At 36.1% G+C, this 18,696-nt stretch overlaps 2 protein-coding genes across 2 annotated transcripts; both read right to left on the bottom strand.

Moving 5' to 3' along the window:
• Positions 1-3,404: 3,404 nt before the first annotated feature.
• Positions 3,405-5,035, bottom strand: LOC133671463 (ATPase family AAA domain-containing protein At1g05910-like). The gene is made up of 4 exons (XM_062092232.1): positions 4,943-5,035; positions 4,793-4,858; positions 4,443-4,692; positions 3,405-3,942 (listed from the first exon to the last, which is right to left on the bottom strand). The coding sequence occupies exons 1-4, from the start codon at positions 5,033-5,035 to the stop codon at positions 3,542-3,544; spliced, it is 810 nt and encodes a 269-aa protein (XP_061948216.1). The 3' UTR covers positions 3,405-3,541.
• A 10,820-nt stretch (positions 5,036-15,855) lies between these two features.
• Positions 15,856-16,996, bottom strand: LOC133671462 (NAC domain-containing protein 83-like). Its single transcript, XM_062092231.1, has 3 exons — positions 16,855-16,996; positions 16,277-16,542; positions 15,856-16,173 (listed from the first exon to the last, which is right to left on the bottom strand). The coding sequence occupies exons 1-3, from the start codon at positions 16,994-16,996 to the stop codon at positions 15,856-15,858; spliced, it is 726 nt and encodes a 241-aa protein (XP_061948215.1).
• Between the last annotated feature and the right edge of the window lie 1,700 nt (positions 16,997-18,696).

The following is an 18,696-nucleotide window of genomic DNA, read 5'->3' as shown; positions in this document are numbered from 1 at the left end:
TAATGACAGAAATCGCAACGAGAGATTCTCTATTTCCTGCTAGAAGTTATGCACAGTCCAGAAGGAGAAAAATGTTTTCATTGGCAATGACTTGAGAAACTTTAATAATGGACTGAAAATTTAGCCTAAGAAAAGTATATGAAGCAGCGTCATTAAACCAAGATTAGACTGGTAGGTCAGACAAAAAAAACGTGATAATCTGATTCCGCAAATAAGCTCCTAAAAAAAATTTAAATTCGGTCCAATTGAACACAAGTGCCTTCTTATTGACATCATCCCATACGCCACAGGGGTGAACAGGATGCTGTTTTGCTGTAGCTTACATTTGCTGGAAAGTGAAGGGCTTGATTGGCTAGATTGAGCTCATGAAATGATCTCCACTAGATATATATTCTTGGGCCCAAAGTTGTATCGTATAATCAGCTAGGAAACTTCTTAGTTGCTAGTATTATTTTGTGCCAAGATCAGTATCTTCTTAGTAGCTAGCATTATTTTGTGACAAGATCAGTATCTTCCAGAAATTTATGATGGCATGGCCACGGGCGGAGCTAGAATTATTTGTTAGGGGGGGTCAAAATTAATATAATAAAATATAATATTTGTTTTAATTTATTATACATGAGTTGTAAAACAAAACCTACATAATTTAGTTTTATTCAAATAACTTATTACAAATATATAATAACCTTTGTATAAGGTAAAAGGTTTTGAGTAATACCAAATTGAGTCAAAGTAATGAAGTTAATTTCATCTTCATAATATATCCATCACTTTAATGTTGTTGGTTTTTATACCTATCAAATATAAACATACAAAGTATATAAGAAACATTAGCTAAAACAAAACATTATTTATGTTTGATAAACTTTGAAATAAAGCAAAAAATAATAAAGAATGATTCTTACATATTTATTTTAATTGTGCTCGTCGTTCTTTCATATAATAGAATTTATCGATTGTCATATCAATTGTGAATCTTTCAGCAATTTCTTTTTCTATATAGACAATCAAATAATTTGCAAGAAAATCATCCTCTATCCGATTGCGAAGTCTTGTTTTAACAATTTTAATCGCTGAAAAAGCTCGTTCAATAGGCTGTGAGTTATCAATATTTTTTTCTTTTTTTAAAAAAAAAAGAATTAATTCTTCTTATTTTTTTCATGGTTCAACCTAAAATCAAAACATATATTATAAGAAAAAATTGATAATTTTGGTGGTTTTGCTAAAAACAGAACATAAAAAAAATCCAAGTATAATCAAAACAAACCAATAAAATATATCTAATTAATTAAAAAAATCAATATAACAAGAATTCAAAAAACAATTGATAGAACTAGAAGATCTAAGAAAAAAAAAGAGAAAACATGATAGAATTATTAAAAAAAACCTCATCAAATTATTAACAAACATCTCAAAACGAAAAAAAATATTTTAAATTTAAGTTACCTTATTTTGTTTGATGAAACATAAATTAATTAGTAGCTCTGCTTCAATTTTTTGTAGAAAACTTTTGCTCGTGATTTATGTTTTTGATTGGCTGCAGGATATTAGGGTAAATTGGTAGCTCTGTTTTTTATTTCACAAAATAATACCTTTATATTTTTTTTCTTTTCCATGTAGGTCAAGAGTAAATTCAAAGAAAATAAAAAATAAAATCACACTTAATTTAGGAGAGCCACCTTTTTAAAATAAAAAATATAACACTTTTTCCATTTTAATTACCTAATTACCCAATATAAGAAAAAAAAAAAAAAAAAGAGGATTGCAGGGGTAAATATTGCAGGGGCAAGTATTGCAGGGGGGGCCCGGGCCCCTGCTCGCCCCCCCTTGCTTCCGCCCCTGGGCATGGCTAATCTGAAGGAGCATATGCAAAATATGCACGATAATTTAGAATTGATTATCTAAAATAATGATTCAATATGCAAAATCCTCCTAACAGCTTTCTGGAGGTCTACGTGTGCATTGTATTATAATTTGCACTCAAATTATATGAAAGGGTTCAATAACCTCTATACCAAGTTAGTAGCACACTTCAGCACCAACATATATGTTAAGAAAAGCTTCACAAAGCTATTCGATGTTATTCAACAAAAGAGTTAGTTTACAGAGACATATTTAAAAAGGTTTAATGAAAAGATGTTTAAAGTAGAAGAAATACTTGAACTTGTAGCCTTAGCTTGTAGCCTTAAAGGCCTTGATAAGAAGAGTAGAAGAACATGCTCTCTAAAGAAAACTTTATATTTTATCAGACAAAAACTTGCTCAAATTTAAGCAAGTTATGAAAAATCACATATAGGTAAAAAAAAGTCAACTTGCTACAATATTAGCCTCTTTGTTTTTACAAAAACAACCAGTATAAAGGAACTTTCAAGTGAAATTATTTTTCTATAACTCCTTTTAATCAAAATAGGATCAAAGTTATCAAGACAATCAAAGCAAACATCTTAATATCACTTTCTAAACATGTTTCTTCTAAAAATTCCCTCTACAATTATCACAATAAAAAAATAAGTTTATTTTTTAAAATAAAAATAATATATCTCTCACATATAGTTTTTAACTATAAATTTTTTTTTCTAAAATTTAATATGTTTTGTATATTTTGAATCGTTTTGATGTACTCATATCAAAAATAATTTTTAAAAAATAAAAAATTATCATTGTCATGCATTTTAAGAAAATTATTTAAAAACAACTGTAATTATATTGAAAAACATACCATGAAGATTCGGATGAAGATTCTGATGGAAATACGACAAGAAATGATCCAATCAGGGCTTCTGTTTTAGAACGTCCCACATAAGTATCGATTGAGGGCTTGGTGTCTTCCCATCTGTTTTTCTTCTTGTTTCTTGAGTCGCTGCATTTTCTATTTTTTAACTTGTCTCCTATTTTAGCAGCATTTTTTTTTAATTTTCTTTATATAGATTTAGTTTTAAATTTTAAAAATAAAATAAATAGTTTTAAGACTTAATATCATAATTTTGATTCTCCGAAAAAATACTTGGTTTTAAATTAAATAAAATAATAGCTTGAATACCCTTTCTTCTCCTGTCTCTCTCTCTGAGTAAGTTGGAAGTTGAAGATATTAAACAAACATCTTGGAAACTATGAAAAAATATTCATTCAGAAAGAGACTAATTTATACCAGCGATGCTTTTGCTGACATTCAAACCCAATTCTTGATGTGTCTGCTTCAGAAAAGATCCCACCTAGTCCTCCCTGTAAAAGAATGCCACATTGGATTTGCCACCAGCCATAACAATACCATGGAGCTCGACAGCTTGTGAGGTCAAATAAGTTTATGGAAACTGTACTCTGGGAGAGAGAGAGACAGACAGACAGAGAGAGGTAGAGAGAGAGAGAGAGACAGAGAGAGGTAGAGAGAGAGAGAGAGAGAGAGAGACTACTTTCACTCTAATTTTTTTGCATTGAAAAGAAAATCCCGACTTTACATCAGCTAACTGCAAGATTTCTTTTTTTTGGGTTCATTTTTCATTTTTCTTTTATCCTCTGGTTTTAAGGGGAAAAGGTATTGAGTTCAGAAGTTTGCAGTGTTCTCTGCAAATTTCACCAAAAACCTCAAAATTGAGTATCTGGGGCCATCATCTTCGACTCCTTTGTCCTTGGTTTCGAAGATTCCCTTCATTATACGAGTGTAGAGCCTTTCAAGCAGTGGAATGCCATAATTTTCTGTGCGCTCCACGAAAAGCCGCTTGACGTAATCCACGTGGCTTGAGACTTCGGCTTCTGACATTGTAACATCTTGGGATCCACTCCCTTCAGTATGACCACAAGCTTCTCCTCCTGAAGTTTCATGTCGACTGTCATCAGCTGAAGAGGACTCAGGTCTGTCAGGATTCATATCATCTGCCCCGGCTTCCTCTGGCGGCTTTGCCTGCACTGAACCCTGATGCCGTGATTTATCCTCTGCTGTTGAAGCTGTTTTTCATGAAAGTATAAAATGGTCAGAGAGTTGCATCCAAAGAGCGATCATGGCAAATTAAAGAGTTCAGTCAAAGAATAACATTAAATATAACAAATCTAGGAAAATTAGGAGTTAAAAACTTCAGATAAAGGGCACAAGCTGAAGAGAATGCTAGTTTGGAATATGGGCTGTGAGATCAAATTCATATATTGAATAGAAAAATTCGGATTTCTGGCTTCAGGATTTAATTGTCAATATTTACGAGAGGTTTTTCTAACTAGGAAAGGAAATTTGAAAACATGAACTACGAACAGGTCATGTCTGTTATACAAGAAGTCGATGGCTGAGATTAGTTTTACTTGCTACTGATCTATTACATCAGAATCCGCACCAAAATTCAACATGTAAAATGTGTCTTGCAACTTGACATGTTTCAAGACATCATTCAGATAGGTGGGAAAAACAAACAGCCATATCAGAAGGACAAAGTATATAACTTTACCAATGAACATACCAGCATGAGTGGCATCAGCATTTTTCTTCTGCCTTTTCAAGGCCTCGTAGCTTTGATCCAGATTAACATCAGGCTGGACATTGCGTAGCCTGGCACTTGTTCTAGTAACTGTTCCAAGCTGCACAACTGGGGTTGAAGGGAAAATAGATCCCCCTAAATCATCTGCTATTTGTACAGGACCCCCTTGAGCAGCAATCTTGTCACAGTAAGTGACAAGCGCAGGGTCCATCTGTGACAACATTCCATGCACCTGTAAAATATTATGAAAAGGGATTCATTAAATGATGCTTTAGGTGATAGGACAAGATGAGAGGAAAAATCATAGAAAACCAAAAGGCATGGAAACTTACTGCATCCCGAAGCTCATAACCTCTACTGACAATCCTAGCTCCATTGTAATCATCTCCATTGTACACCTTTATTAGAAACATGCACGCCAAATTATTCAATGAAAGGAGAACCTAGAAATAGAATTAAATGAAGCTAGGAACAAAACACACCTTTGCATTGGTCACAATTAGATCAATGTCTTGCAGGAATCCTAAGCATGTGATATATTGACCAGAGTCAACACGCTTCAGCATGGTAGCCATGTCCATAGGGATCTGGATTATGGAGCGATAGGTTGGAGCATCCTCGTCAGTGACAGGATAATGGAAGGCACTAAATCGTTTGTCATGTCATACAACATCCTGCAGCAAAGAAGTTAGAATGTTAAGTGTATACAGTGAAAGGAAGCACAAATACTGTACAGAGACAACCAGCTTGTATGTAACAAGAAACATGTGCTGTGTAACAAGCAATTGAGTGGGATGATCATAGGTTGATGTAATTTCAAATGCAGACAACATACCAGACCTTGCTAGGAAACCCCCCTCCTCTCTCTCACGAGCGAGTGCACAGAGACATACAGTCTACTCGCGCTTTCTTGACCTTATCCCTCACCTAGACCACTTTTCATTGATTTCATTCTCTTCTGGATCTTAAACGTTCACTATATCTCTCATCTAGCTCCTCTCATCTCTCTTAATTTGGTTTGTAACCACATACTTGACTCTCCCATCCTCTTCATTTATTTTGAAATTTGATTCTATTCAGTAAAAATTAGACGTGATTTGTTCAAAAGATAAGAGATTCAAGAGTGTCATGGGTATTGCCTACGGGAAAGGCATAGGAGAACCAATTAATTCCAAGTTCACAACTTTTTTAACAATCTGCATTTGGCTTTAATTAACTAGACGAATTGAAATATGCTCCATGATATTAAGGAAAGAGACCCTATACAATGTAAACATTCTTATATAGGAATAGTTATTGTATAGAATACATCCTACCATTATATTGTACACAACCCTACAAGTATAAATACAAAGGATGGTTGCTACCTTTAAGCAACCTACACAATTATACAAAACTATCTCTCAATTAAATTCTAACTTTGTATCAGAGCTGCGGTTATTGTTCAGCAGCCTTCTTCCGAAATAGTTGCAACTCTCCTGCGTAATTGTTTCAACCAGCAGCCATTCTTTCTCCTTAGCAGCCGTTCTTCCTCTATTATAGTCGCCAGCAGCAGTTCTTTTTCTCTCAGCAGATATCAGTCATCCTCTTCCTCTGTTACTTCTCATCAGCATCCTTAAAAGAACTGCAACTTCTCCTCCCTAGCAACATGGACAATCAAGAACTTCAATCTTCTTTCTCTCCTGTGGCGCAATCCGTTATGTATGGAGCATCGCCTACTGCCTCCATTATTTCTCTTCCTAACACACACCAGGTAGTCTCTTTAAAACTATCCAACCATAATTTCCTGTATTGGAGGATGCAGATGAAACCTTTTCTCTTGGGCCAAGGCGTTTATTCATTTGTTGATGGTACATCATCATGTCCTCCTTCACATCTGGCAGCAACCGAGACATCTACATTCTCTGTCAACCCTGCCTATTTGTCATGGAAGCAGCAAGATCACTAATCATGAGTGCCCTCCTATCTTCTCTCTCGGTGGAAGTTCTGCACTTGGTTGTAGATTGTAACACTTTCCATGCCATCTGGACAACACTGGAAACAGCTCTTGCATCTCCCTCAAATTCCAGGATTATGCAGCTCCATGGCTCATTCCAGGATTTATGACAGAATGATGATTCTGCTAGCATTTACTTGCAGAAGGCAAAGGCCTTGTTTGATGAACTGGCTGCCGCTGGCAGACCAATCTCCCTGGCAGAATTTAACTTGTATGTATTTCGCGGGTTACGTAGTGAGTTTAAGGATCTCGTCACCAGCCTGTCTACTAAGGATGCTCCCATCACCTATACTGATCTCCATAGCAACCTCCTTACACATGAGTTTCTTCACAAAGCCTCTGTCCAGCCATCTGTAACAGCTCCTCTGTTACCAACTCCAACGCAGCAGCCAGCTGCATTCTTTGTGCAGCATCAATCTAGCAGACGGGGTCGTTTTCGTGGGAGCTAGAGACCTAACAATCGCAGCAATTTCTATCGTGGCAATGGACCAGCTCACAGTTATACTTCAGGACAACACTATAGCCCACAAGGAAACTGGTTCTCCTCTGGCACTTCCTCACGGCCAACAGGCAGTTTTGGGCAGCAAGGAAATCGCTTTTCTGGCTATACTCGTAATATAAAATGTCAGTTGTGTTATGAATATGGGCATACTGCTCAACAGTGTTCTCAGTTGGCTACTCATCATATGCAAGCTAATGCTAATCTTGCATTTAATACTACCTCTTCCACTACTCCTGTTACTTGGTTTCCTGATACAGGTGCAAATCATCATGTCACGTCGGACCTTGTAAGTATGACGAGTTCAGAACCCTATCTTGGAAATGATCATCTGCATGTTGGTGATGGTAAGGGCCTTGTTATCTCAAATATTGCTCACTCTAAAAATCGCTCACCAAACCGCATGTTTACTTTATCCAATATCTTACATGTTCCTACCATTAAAAAACCCCTGCTATCTGTTCAAAAATTTTGTCTTGAGAATAACGTCTTTTTTGAATTTCATTCCTCTCTATTGTATGTTAAGGATCTCATGACAAAGGAAGTTCTTCTTTCCGGTCAGAGTAGAGATGGTCTATATGTTTTGTCCGAATCGTCCGCAACGTCGTTGCCTCAAGCTTTTTCCTCTACTTGTCTATCTACTTCAGCTGATGTCTGGCACTGTCGCCTTGGACATCCTAGTCCACGTATTCTGCATTTGTTGGTGAAAAATAAAAAAGTGGCATGTACGTCCACTTAGTTTCATTTTCATTGTCCTGCGTGCCCTCTAGGCAAGTCATCACGTCTGATTCTAAAAACTACGGGTCATCAAACTCAAGCTCCCCTTGACTTGATTTTTAGTGATGTTTGGGGTCCATCCCCTATGTTGTCATCTGATGGTTTTCGCTATTTTGTTATTTTTATGGATGCTCATACAAAGTTTATATGGTTTTATCCTTTGACTGCTAAGTCTGATGTTTTTGCAATTTTTCACCAGTTTCAAGCGCTTGTGGAGCGCCAATTCTCCTTAAAAATTAAGTCTGTTCAAACTGATTGGGGTGGTGAATATCGAAAACTAAATACATATTTTAAAACGATTGTTATTCATCATCGTGTGATTTGCCCCCACACTCATGAACAAAATGGCATGGTTGAACGCCGTCATAGACATATTGTTGAAACTGGACTAACTCTCCTTGGGCAGTGTCACGCTCCCCTTAAATATTGGAGTTATGCCTTTGAAAGTTCTGTTTATTTGATTAATCGCATGCCCACTCCAGTTCTTAATAATAAGACACCGTTTGAATGTCTTCTTAAATCAAAACCTGATTATGCGTTTCTTCGTACTTTCGGGTGTCTCTGCTTTCCTTTTCTTCGTCCATACAATGCTCATAAGTTAGACTTTCGGTCCACTCCTTGTGTTTTTCTAGGATATAGTACCTCGCATGTCGGTTATCGATGTCTTGATTTGTCATCCAAACGAATTTATCTTGCTCGTCATGTCCGGTTTCATGAAAATGTTTTTCCTCTTGATAAAATTGAACAGATTGCAGCAACACCCAAACAGCCCTTTTCTCCCTCTATACCCGTCACTTTACATCCTCTCATGCAACCCTCTTCAGTCCCTTCACCACTGCCCCTTACACTGCCTACACTTCCTCCGGCTCACTTACCATTATCTGCATGTTATTATGATCATTCTTCAATTGCAGGTTCAGATTCGTCACATTCACAGGCGTCACCCGATGCTGCTGCCAGCTCCCTTGTTTTATCCCTTGTTCGCTCCCCTGTTGTGGGTGCTTCTTCTGCTAGGTCTCCTTCACGGTCTGATACAGGTTCTGCCTCTCTTTCCCCTCCTGGTATTATCGTATGTGTTGATCTTTCTAAGTTCAATCTTCAGCATGTCCCTACCGCTGTCTCCTCTCCATCTCAGTGGGTTCGCACCCATCCTATGGTGCTTCGACCGCGGCCAGCAAAAAATGCTAATCTTAGCATTGCGGGTGTCTCACGAGTCACGACCTTACCTCAGCAGGAGCCATTGTCCTTTAAGGACGCAAACAGGTATGTTACTTGGGACACTGCCATGCAGGAGGAACTTCGGGCACTTCACTCTAATCAAACTTGGACGTTGGTGCCTCCCCATCCAACTATGAATGTGATTGGCAGTAGATGGGTTTACAAAATAAAAAGACATGCTGATGGTCAGGTCGCCCGATATAAAGCACGATTAGTTGCCCATGGCTTCACTCAGCAAGAAGGGATTGATTATTTGGAGACGTTCAGTCCAGTGATTAAGCCTACAACAGTTCGCCTTGTGCTCACTATTGTTGTCTCATATGGTTGGACTATTCATCAGTTGGATGTTCATAATGCTTTCCTAAATGGCATTCTTCAGGAAGAGGTATACATGGCGCAACCGCCTGGGTTTGTTGATCCTGCACTCCCTTCTCATGTGTGTCGTCTCCATAAATCTTTGTATGGTTTGAAACAAGCCCCTCGTGCTTGGTACAACCGGTTGAGTGAGTTCTTACTCTCTATTGGATTTCAGGCATCCAAGGGTGATACTTCTCTGTTTATTCTCTCTCATGATGGTGCTATGATTTACTTGCTTGTGTATGTTGATGATATTTTATTAACCGGGAGTAACTCAGCTGTGCTTCATAGATTGATTACTTTGCTACAATCAGAATTTAAGCTTCGGGATTTGGGCTCTGTTCATTTCTTCTTGGGTATTGAAGTTAAACCTACTGCTATGGGTATCTTATTAAGCCAACATAAATATGCCCTTGATATCATCCAACGAGCAGGTATGACTTCGTGCAAACCAGTTGATACTCCTCTATCTGCCTCCTCAAAATTAGCACTCATACCGGGTACTCTCTACTCTGATCCCACACGGTATCGGAAAATTGTTGGGGCATTACAATATCTTACCTTCACTAGACCTGACATCTGCTATGCAGTCAACAAGGTCTGTCAATTTATGCATGCCCCCACTGAGGATCATTGGTCTGCTGTTAAACGCATTCTGCGTTACCTCCAAGCTACAGCCACTTATGGTCTGCACATCACTAGGGATTCTCCCTTGTCTCTTCATGGTTTCACATATGCTGATTGGGCTGGTAGTATTGACGATCGCAAATCCACAGGTGGTTACCTTGTGTACCTTGGCTCTACCCCTATCTCATGGAAATCCGGGAAACAACGCACTATTGCGAGGTCTTCTACTGAAGCGGAATATAAAGCCTTAGCTGATGGTACTGCTGAGATTTTATGGATTTGCTCATTATTGACAGAACTTCGGGTCCCTTCTTCAACTGTGACCACGTTATGGTGTGATAATTTAGGGGCCACTTTCTTATCTGCAAATCCAGTATTTCACGCTCATACTAAACATGTTGAAGTTGATTATCACTTTATCCGTGATCGGGTTACTAAGCAAGAAATTCAGGTACGGTTTATCTCTTCCAAAGATCAACTAGCCGATGTCCTTACCAAGCCTCTTCCTTCAGTCTCGTTTACTTACTTTCGATCCAAGCTTCGGGTCGAATCTCCACCTTCAGCTTGACGGGGTGTATTAAGGAAAGAGACCCTATACAATGTAAACACTCTTATATAGGAATAGTTATTGTATAGAATACATCCTACCATTACATTGTACACAACCCTACAAGTATAAATACAAAGGATGGCTGCTACCCTTAAGCAACCTACACAATTATACAAAACTATCTCTCAATTAAATTCTAACTCATGACTAACTCATGACGACTGCATTTTATTAGAACATACTTGCTGGACTAAATTGAGACCATTTCAATAATGCTACAAAGTGATACAACAATCCAAATTTAAAATTTCTTGTTGCATGAAGAAGCAAATTTCTTGTTGCATGAAGAGGCACATGCGCATTCGGCGTAGAGCATGCTGCTCAGCTTCTATCTTGGCTTTTAACTCTGAGGCCTTTGGGCCACTCGCCACTTTTTGTGCCTTGGGAAGTTCAAGAAAGGGTGCAGATCCTTGTGATTTCTTGGTCACGTCCTCCACCACAACTGATAAGGCAGCCTCAATTAAACGGTCAAAGAACAAAGATCTGTTTTCAGTTGATGGTTTCCCCACTTGATAGCTGACAACAGAAACTTAATATATAAACAAAATAATGGTTTTAAGAAGGAAATTATTTGTCATCATGATTATGTAAAAATGGCTCCCCAGAAAACAGGGTCTTTGCAGGCACCAAATGAATGCCATGCATCCATTTAAAAGCAAGAGAAAAAAACTAAAGGGTATTAATTATACAAGCTTGCGTTGAAAGCCTTTTGATGCCTAAAGATTGCCTTCCTATCAGCTATGGTGGATTGCAATGAATCCAAGAAGTCTTAATATAAGCATGATAAGGTTAGATAGTCCTTTCTGTTTGGGCAAATATGTAACATAATCTTACTTTGGAAAAACAAGAATGGATGTATAAAGTATGATATTAAAATGATGTTTAAAGTAAAGAATTTAAATTTAAAAGCAACATTACGAGCTAGAAAAATTATATCATAATGATTATAAGCAGCAGTACAGGGGATTGCAACAGACAGTTGCTTTCAAAAACAAAACGTACGCTGAACGATGGGGAAATACCAAGGATGCACCATCAATTTCATGAAACCAGGACTTCTCTTAATTTTGGCTAGACTAGCGTGCGTTGCAAGGGGAAGAGAGAGAGAAAGAGGGGGAGAATTGAACCACCACCAAACCTGTGAAAGAGACACCAGTCGGCCAATTCAACGACCACCAAACCTTTGAAAGAGACAACAGTCAGCCTATTTTGACAGCTAGGAAAAGTCGTACTTACCGTTGAAAAGATGTAGCCGCTTCACATACTGGATTACATACACCAACAAAATTTTTTTTATTTTTAAATTAATATAATTTATACAAATACATAATTACCTTGACTCCACAAAATATTAACAAAAAAACATAAGAAAAGGATCAAAAAGCCTTCAATCATTGCTATAAAATTTTTTATTCAAAAGATATTTTAATAATTACAGTATGCCCAAAAAATAAAAGCAAAAAGGTATTTTAGACATTACATTAAGCAAATAAAAAGTTAAAAGACTTCTCCTTTCATATTCAATCTTGTAATAGTGAAAATGTCTCGATGAAAAAATTATATTATCCTTGAAAACAAGTTATAAGATTTAAATTATAAAGATTTAAAAAAATAATTTAATTATGTGAATGAAAAATTGGTCTCTTTTAGAATTTTGTGTAATAATTCATCACTAATTTCTTATTCATTAAGTGACTTTTGTTTTAACTCACAAAACAAAACCCAATTTTTCTTTTTCAAAGTTTTCTGCTTCTCTATCTATGGTATGTTACATGTTTTATGTAAGGGTTGTAATTGTATGAATTTGTATGGTCAGGTAAGAGAAAGTTTTGATGATGATGATAATGATGAAGATGATTATTGTAAATTAATCCGGGTTAAAATTATATAGTCTTATGTGGTTGTAACAGACTTTGGATGGTTAGCCAATAAATTATGATGAATGAATGAATGAATGAATGATGAATTCTGAGAATCTCTCTCTCTCCCTTCTCTTCTTCTTCTTCTATGGATGCTAACCCCTACCAGCCATGGCTAGCCTTGACAGTGAGCTCCCAAAGTTCACCCAAATACTCGAAAGAAGTCCCAGTACGTACGTAGGAACCACTTCAATTCAGCATGCAACAAGTTGATGTGCCAATGCAAGAGAATGTTATTTTACTGTGTTTAAATTTTAGGGTTTTTTTTTAGTTTTTGTATTTTGTTGGTGCATTTTTTATGGTATATAATGATAAGGTTTTGATCTTTGTGAAATTCTGTAATGCAAGTTGCTTGCTTTTAAGGCAGAGGTTGTTGAGATTTAGAAAAACACTAGAAATCGCATCTTGGTATCTGATTTTATTACTTTTATGTGTTAGTACGTACGTGATCTTCTAATTAATGCAGTATGTGAATGTATTGCATGTTTGATTATGTATTTGTTCCTTAGAAAGAACAGGAAAAGAAAAGGAACATGATAAAATTCAATCGTTGTATTTGTGCCATACAAGTGAAAATCTGAGTTCTTGTCATGTTTTTATTTGGTATTTCTTTCAAGGGGAATGGAATTAAGGTTCATGGTTTTGTCTGTATTTCTTGGCCCCCGTAGATACCAAGGACTTTAAGGCAAGTTGTTCTTCAATGAATTCAATAGCCATGGATGCAGCAGATGCGTGTCCAGCCGAGGATTTCATGATCACTTGCAAATGACAGGAACCTCACTCATCCAACAGACTTGGGAAATGTATGCATTTGCATGAGCGGTGGGCCCTACACGTGCCTGTTGGATAGCATGGTTTTGTCTTTCATGAAGGATGCCCCCTTTTGGTATTGCATTGACTGTATCAATCTTGGCATGCTGCTGAATAAAAAACTTAGTTGTTGCCATTTCATGATTTTGTTTTCCTATGAACTGTGGTTCCCTCCGCACCTCTTGATTCATTTAGGCCAGAGTACTGCTACGCTGTTTGTGCAGTCCCTCTGTGTATTTTATTTGTTGCTCTAAACAGTGGTTGAAATCCATGTGAATCTATGGTGTCCTTCCTTGAACTAATAAAATTCTGTATACTGTCCTGAAAGACAGAAGAATAATGGCAATTAAACGAATCCCAAAAATAGTTCTCCTCCACGAGAAGCTAATGCTATCAAAACTAGGCATGACAACTACTCGTACCAGGCCATTTAAAGCACCACAATGGCTTTTATCTGAAGCCACCAGGGTGAATGGAGGAGCATTGAGGGTTGGCTTTACTTACACCAACCCTGTTACATCTGCTATAAAGAAACCTTCATGCTTTGCATCAAACTCTACATCGATTGGAATTTTTATTTGTAGCAATAATTAAAATTGTTAAGTAAAATTTTAAAATATAATTTATATTATTTTTAAACATATTCTATGAAAAAATTTTGAGTTTAAAATTTAATTATATAAATTCATATTATTTTGTGTTTAATTTTTATTAAGTAAATAGAAATTGTGAAATTCAAACTTATAACTATTTAATATCAAGATTTTAACATCTTATTAAAAAAACGTTTCGACTTAATAATTTAAATGATTAAATATCTAAAAATATAATTAATATTATTTTCTACACCAGCACTGTTCTTATTCCATGATGACCGACTGTTCCTATTCTTGTTCCAATCAACATTGGGGTCTTTTCAATCATCTTGAACTCAGGAAAAGTAAAACCACCCTCATTTTCTTCATGTAAGAGGACATTCCCCGATTAAGGATGCTATCGTTAGGTCTCTCTCCTTTTCATTATACCCTCTAACCACTCATCAAATATTGTCTTTCGGGTTGGTGTAAAGGTTGCTTGTTGGCTACCAGTTGGATAGCTAGGAACACGAATTATTTGCTAATACTTGCTAGTACACCTTTACAGATGATTTGTTGATACAGTCACTTGTGTTTTGATTAGATCACTCACATTCATTTCCATCCATGCACCAGCTTCTGCAGTCGGCGCTCTTGTTTCCTTTTTACACATTGAAATCTAACAAAAACCTACGTACCTTTGACTCCTAGAGCTAAATTAGTATGAACGGAAGGATGCTTTCACATTTTTCACTGTATATATAGACAACACTCATTGGCATTTATTCCAGCAAGTAAGTGGACGATGTTAGATTCATAGTTATGTGTAGGATTATTACTCATTTGCGTGTATTTTGACCCCACAAAATTCAATAATGCGAATTAAAGCTGAATCTAAATTTTACTTCTTAAAGAGAAATGAGAGTTACGATATTTAAATCTGTTAATATGAACATTAATTAAAATCCTCCTTCACTCAATGGATTCAATTGATCTATGTGTACATATTCATACTTAAAGTCTTGATGTAAGAGTATTACGAACTTTATAACTGATCATAGTATAATAATTCACAATATGAATGTAGTGTACGTCAAAAACTTAAAAGAAAAGTATATTTCTTTTTGTAAAAATAAAAAGGGTTGGAACTAATGCAATTAGGTCTATGTAGCCGATTGATTGATGTTTGTTTACAAGTATTACAAACATACAACCTAGCTAAGTACAGTGTGACCTATACTTCACTATAAAAAAGAAATTGTATGTCAATAACTTTTAAGAAAATTACATTATTTTTTCAATATCCTTCAAATCGCTAGATCACATGTTTCTCTTTAAGGTTGTTTGATTAGAGAACGTAATTTCAATTAATGTAGGCCTAAGAATATCTATAAATATCATTGTAGCTTGTAGCTTATAAGAAGCGTTGCATTGAAATGAGGGAAGCGAAATGATTGATAGGTTCGGGGTGTGGATCCAACACCCCCTGGTATGATAATATTGCTGAACAACATGGAATTTGTGTATTTTTCTAGTGCAATATTCATTATTATTGCTGCAGGTTTCATAACAAATATCAAATAAAAAAATGAATTGATGTTGATTCTTGTTCGAACAAATGTGTATTTACTTTATGTTGATTTCCTATCTTAGCTACAAAGGAAATTTTTCCAAAATAGTAGCATCAATATATTTTAGCATCAATGTATTTTAGTATGTATGAAGGGTAATTAAGGGGTATGGCTTCTATTTTTAGGACCAAGAAAGAAGTACAACGTAGTGAATGAGGGAGGGGGCCAAGATGGAGGATAAACAAGTACTGAACAATCATCATATTACAATTACTCGAGACAACCGTATTTATTTCTAACATTGCGATAATGACTACAGTAACAGAAAGGCAACGAGACGTCCTTCCTTATACCAAAACATGCATAAGCAATTTTTTCTTTACATTCATAGCAACCTGGATATTTAGAAGCAACAAAAAAGATGGACAACAAAATCCTAGTTCGTCCAAGACCAAAGATTAGGAAATGGGTGCTCATCACTGGGCTCTAATAACTTCTCTTGCTGCTCCACATAATAGTGACCACTACTAGTACTCGGTGGCGGCGGTAGATAAGGATCATATGGAGATGGTGGTAACTGCTGCATATTGTTCCATTGATAATAGGATTCATGATGATCATATCCTTCATAATTTGTAGGCAGTGAGGTTTGTTCCTGTTGCTGTTGCCCACCAACAAAATTGGTCGAACTACTCTCCATCTCTTCTTGCACACTTGGTTTCCCCTTATACTTAATCTTGCAAAGCCTCCACTCCTAACAAAATGAAAGTAGTACAAGTGAAACAAACAGAAGAAGATGCATATAATTAAGACTAATTAACTTAGAACTGTGCACGCAAATATATTAAAACTAGTACCGTGGTTCTTGATTCAAGGCTGTATTCATGCATAATCCAATTAGTCTTGACGGCATTATTGCGATTTCTTTCATTGTCCTTGAACCTATGGAATGTTAAAGGCCTCTTGTTCCCAACAAGAAGTTGATCATCATTATTAGCATGTATTTTCTTGACATGGCTCGTAGCTTTCCACCATCCTCGACCGAGTACTTCCCTCGAATAGTTTGCCTCCCTCGTACAATAGTAGTATCTCTCACCATTGCTTAAAGGAGCGGTTTGATTCCCTGCATGTAACAATATTGTTAAAGAGATCTGACTTAAGCAGTCAGTTATCATAGTAAGGTATAAACTAACATAAACTCAACATTGATACTGTAAATTTCAATGGATGGACAAGATCACGGAATATGATATTATCCCTCTAAACTTGAACCCTAGAAAATATATAGGTAGCCTGAAATTTGTACCATATAGTATAAATGCAAAAAAGCTTGAAAAAATCATTTCCACCATACCATTATTGCAAAGAAAAGGGAAGAAAAATCACGAGCCCTACATGCAGTAGAACAAAGAAATACATAGTGCATATTACGCACATTCAAGATCCTGTGGTTCACGCTCGTAAACATTTCTTTCGAGAATGAAATGAAGTGGCATTTCTTGGCCAGAAGCTTTTCTGTCTAGGACTTGGATGAGCTCTTCATCAGTGGGATTGAACCTGAACCCATGCGGCACCATCTTCAAAGTATATAACGAAGTAGTTTCCCTTTCTTTTTAGAGAGCTAATTCTCTGAAAAATGGCCTCCAATGCTGCTTCCTTATATAGAGCAAAGGGACTAAAAGGTAGATATAGCAAAATACTCAAAGAACAAAAGGCAAGCACAATTGATAATGACAGAAATCGCAACGAGAGATTCTCTATTTCCTGCTAGAAGTTATGCACAGTCCAGAAGGAGAAAAATGTTTTCATTGGCAATGACTTGAGAAACTTTAATAATGGACTGAAAATTTAGCCTAAGAAAAGTATATGAAGCAGCGTCATTAAACCAAGATTAGACTGGTAGGTCAGACAAAAAAAACGTGATAATCTGATTCCACAAATAAGCTCCTAAAAAAAATTTAAATTCGGTCCAATTGAACACAAGTGCCTTCTTATTGACATCATCCCATACGCCACAGGGGTGAACAGGATGCTGTTTTGCTGTAGCTTACATTTGCTGGAAAGTGAAGGGCTTGATTGGCTAGATTGAGCTCATGAAATGATCTCCACTAGATATATATTCTTGGGCCCAAAGGTGTATCGTATAATCAGCTAGGAAACTTCTTAGTTGCTAGTATTATTTTGTGCCAAGATCAGTATCTTCTTAGTAGCTAGCATTATTTTGTGACAAGATCAGTATCTTCCAGAAATTTATGATGGCATGGCTAATCTGAAGGAGCATATGCAAAATATGCACGATAATTTAGAATTGATTATCTAAAATAATTATTCAATATGCAAAATTCTCCTCACATACTTTATGGAGGTCTACATGTGCATTGTATTATAATTTGCACTCAAACTATATAAAAGGGTACAATAACCTCTATACCAAGTTAACGATACACTTCAGCACCAACATACATGTCAAGAAAAGCTTCACAAAGCTATTTGATGTTGAATATTATTCAACAAGAGAGTTAGTTTACATAGACATATTTGAAAAGGAATGGAAAGATATTTAAAGTAGAAGAAATGCTTGAACTTGTAGCCTTAAAGGCCTTGATAAGAGAAGTAGAAGAACATGCTTTCTAAAGAAAACTTTATACTTTATCAAACAAAAATTTATTTTAAGTAAGTTATGAAAAATCATACATAGGTAAAAAAAGATCAATTTGCTACAACATTGGCCTCTTTATTTTTACAAAAACAACCAGCATAAAAGACCTTTCAAGTGAAATTATTTTCCTATAAGGGATCAACCCACTTTCATTTGGTGTGTTTTAAGAATTTATAATTCCTTTGAATCAAAATAGAATTATCCACTTAAAGTTATCAAGGTAATCAAAACAAACATCTTAATATCACTTCCTAAACATGTTCCTTCTAAAAGCTCCCTCTATAATTATCACTTGAATCATCTCAAGGTACATAACCATCAATAAAAATATAAGTTTATTTTTTAAAATAAAAATAATATATTTCTCACATATATTTTTTAATTATAAATTTTCGGTGGAGGTTTTTAGACACTCTCCTTGAAGGTGAGATAGTTGGTATTCAAATATTAAAAATTAATGGTAACGGGATAAATATTCAGGAGAGGACCGGAGCAAACAGTCCGGCAATGGAATCTCGTTTCACGGCTTACAGGATTCAACTAAGGAAACAAATGGCGCAGAGATTGTTTGTGCCGGGAATCTTGGAACCATAAATAATTATGAGGATGGACAGCCAA

The sequence above is a fragment of the Populus nigra genome, chromosome 13 (assembly GCF_951802175.1).
Source record: "Populus nigra chromosome 13, ddPopNigr1.1, whole genome shotgun sequence".
In the NCBI taxonomy this organism is placed as follows: Eukaryota; Viridiplantae; Streptophyta; class Magnoliopsida; order Malpighiales; family Salicaceae; genus Populus; species Populus nigra.
The sequence above is the reverse complement of the archived record's forward strand: the minus strand, read 5'-3'. Positions and strand labels throughout refer to the sequence as shown.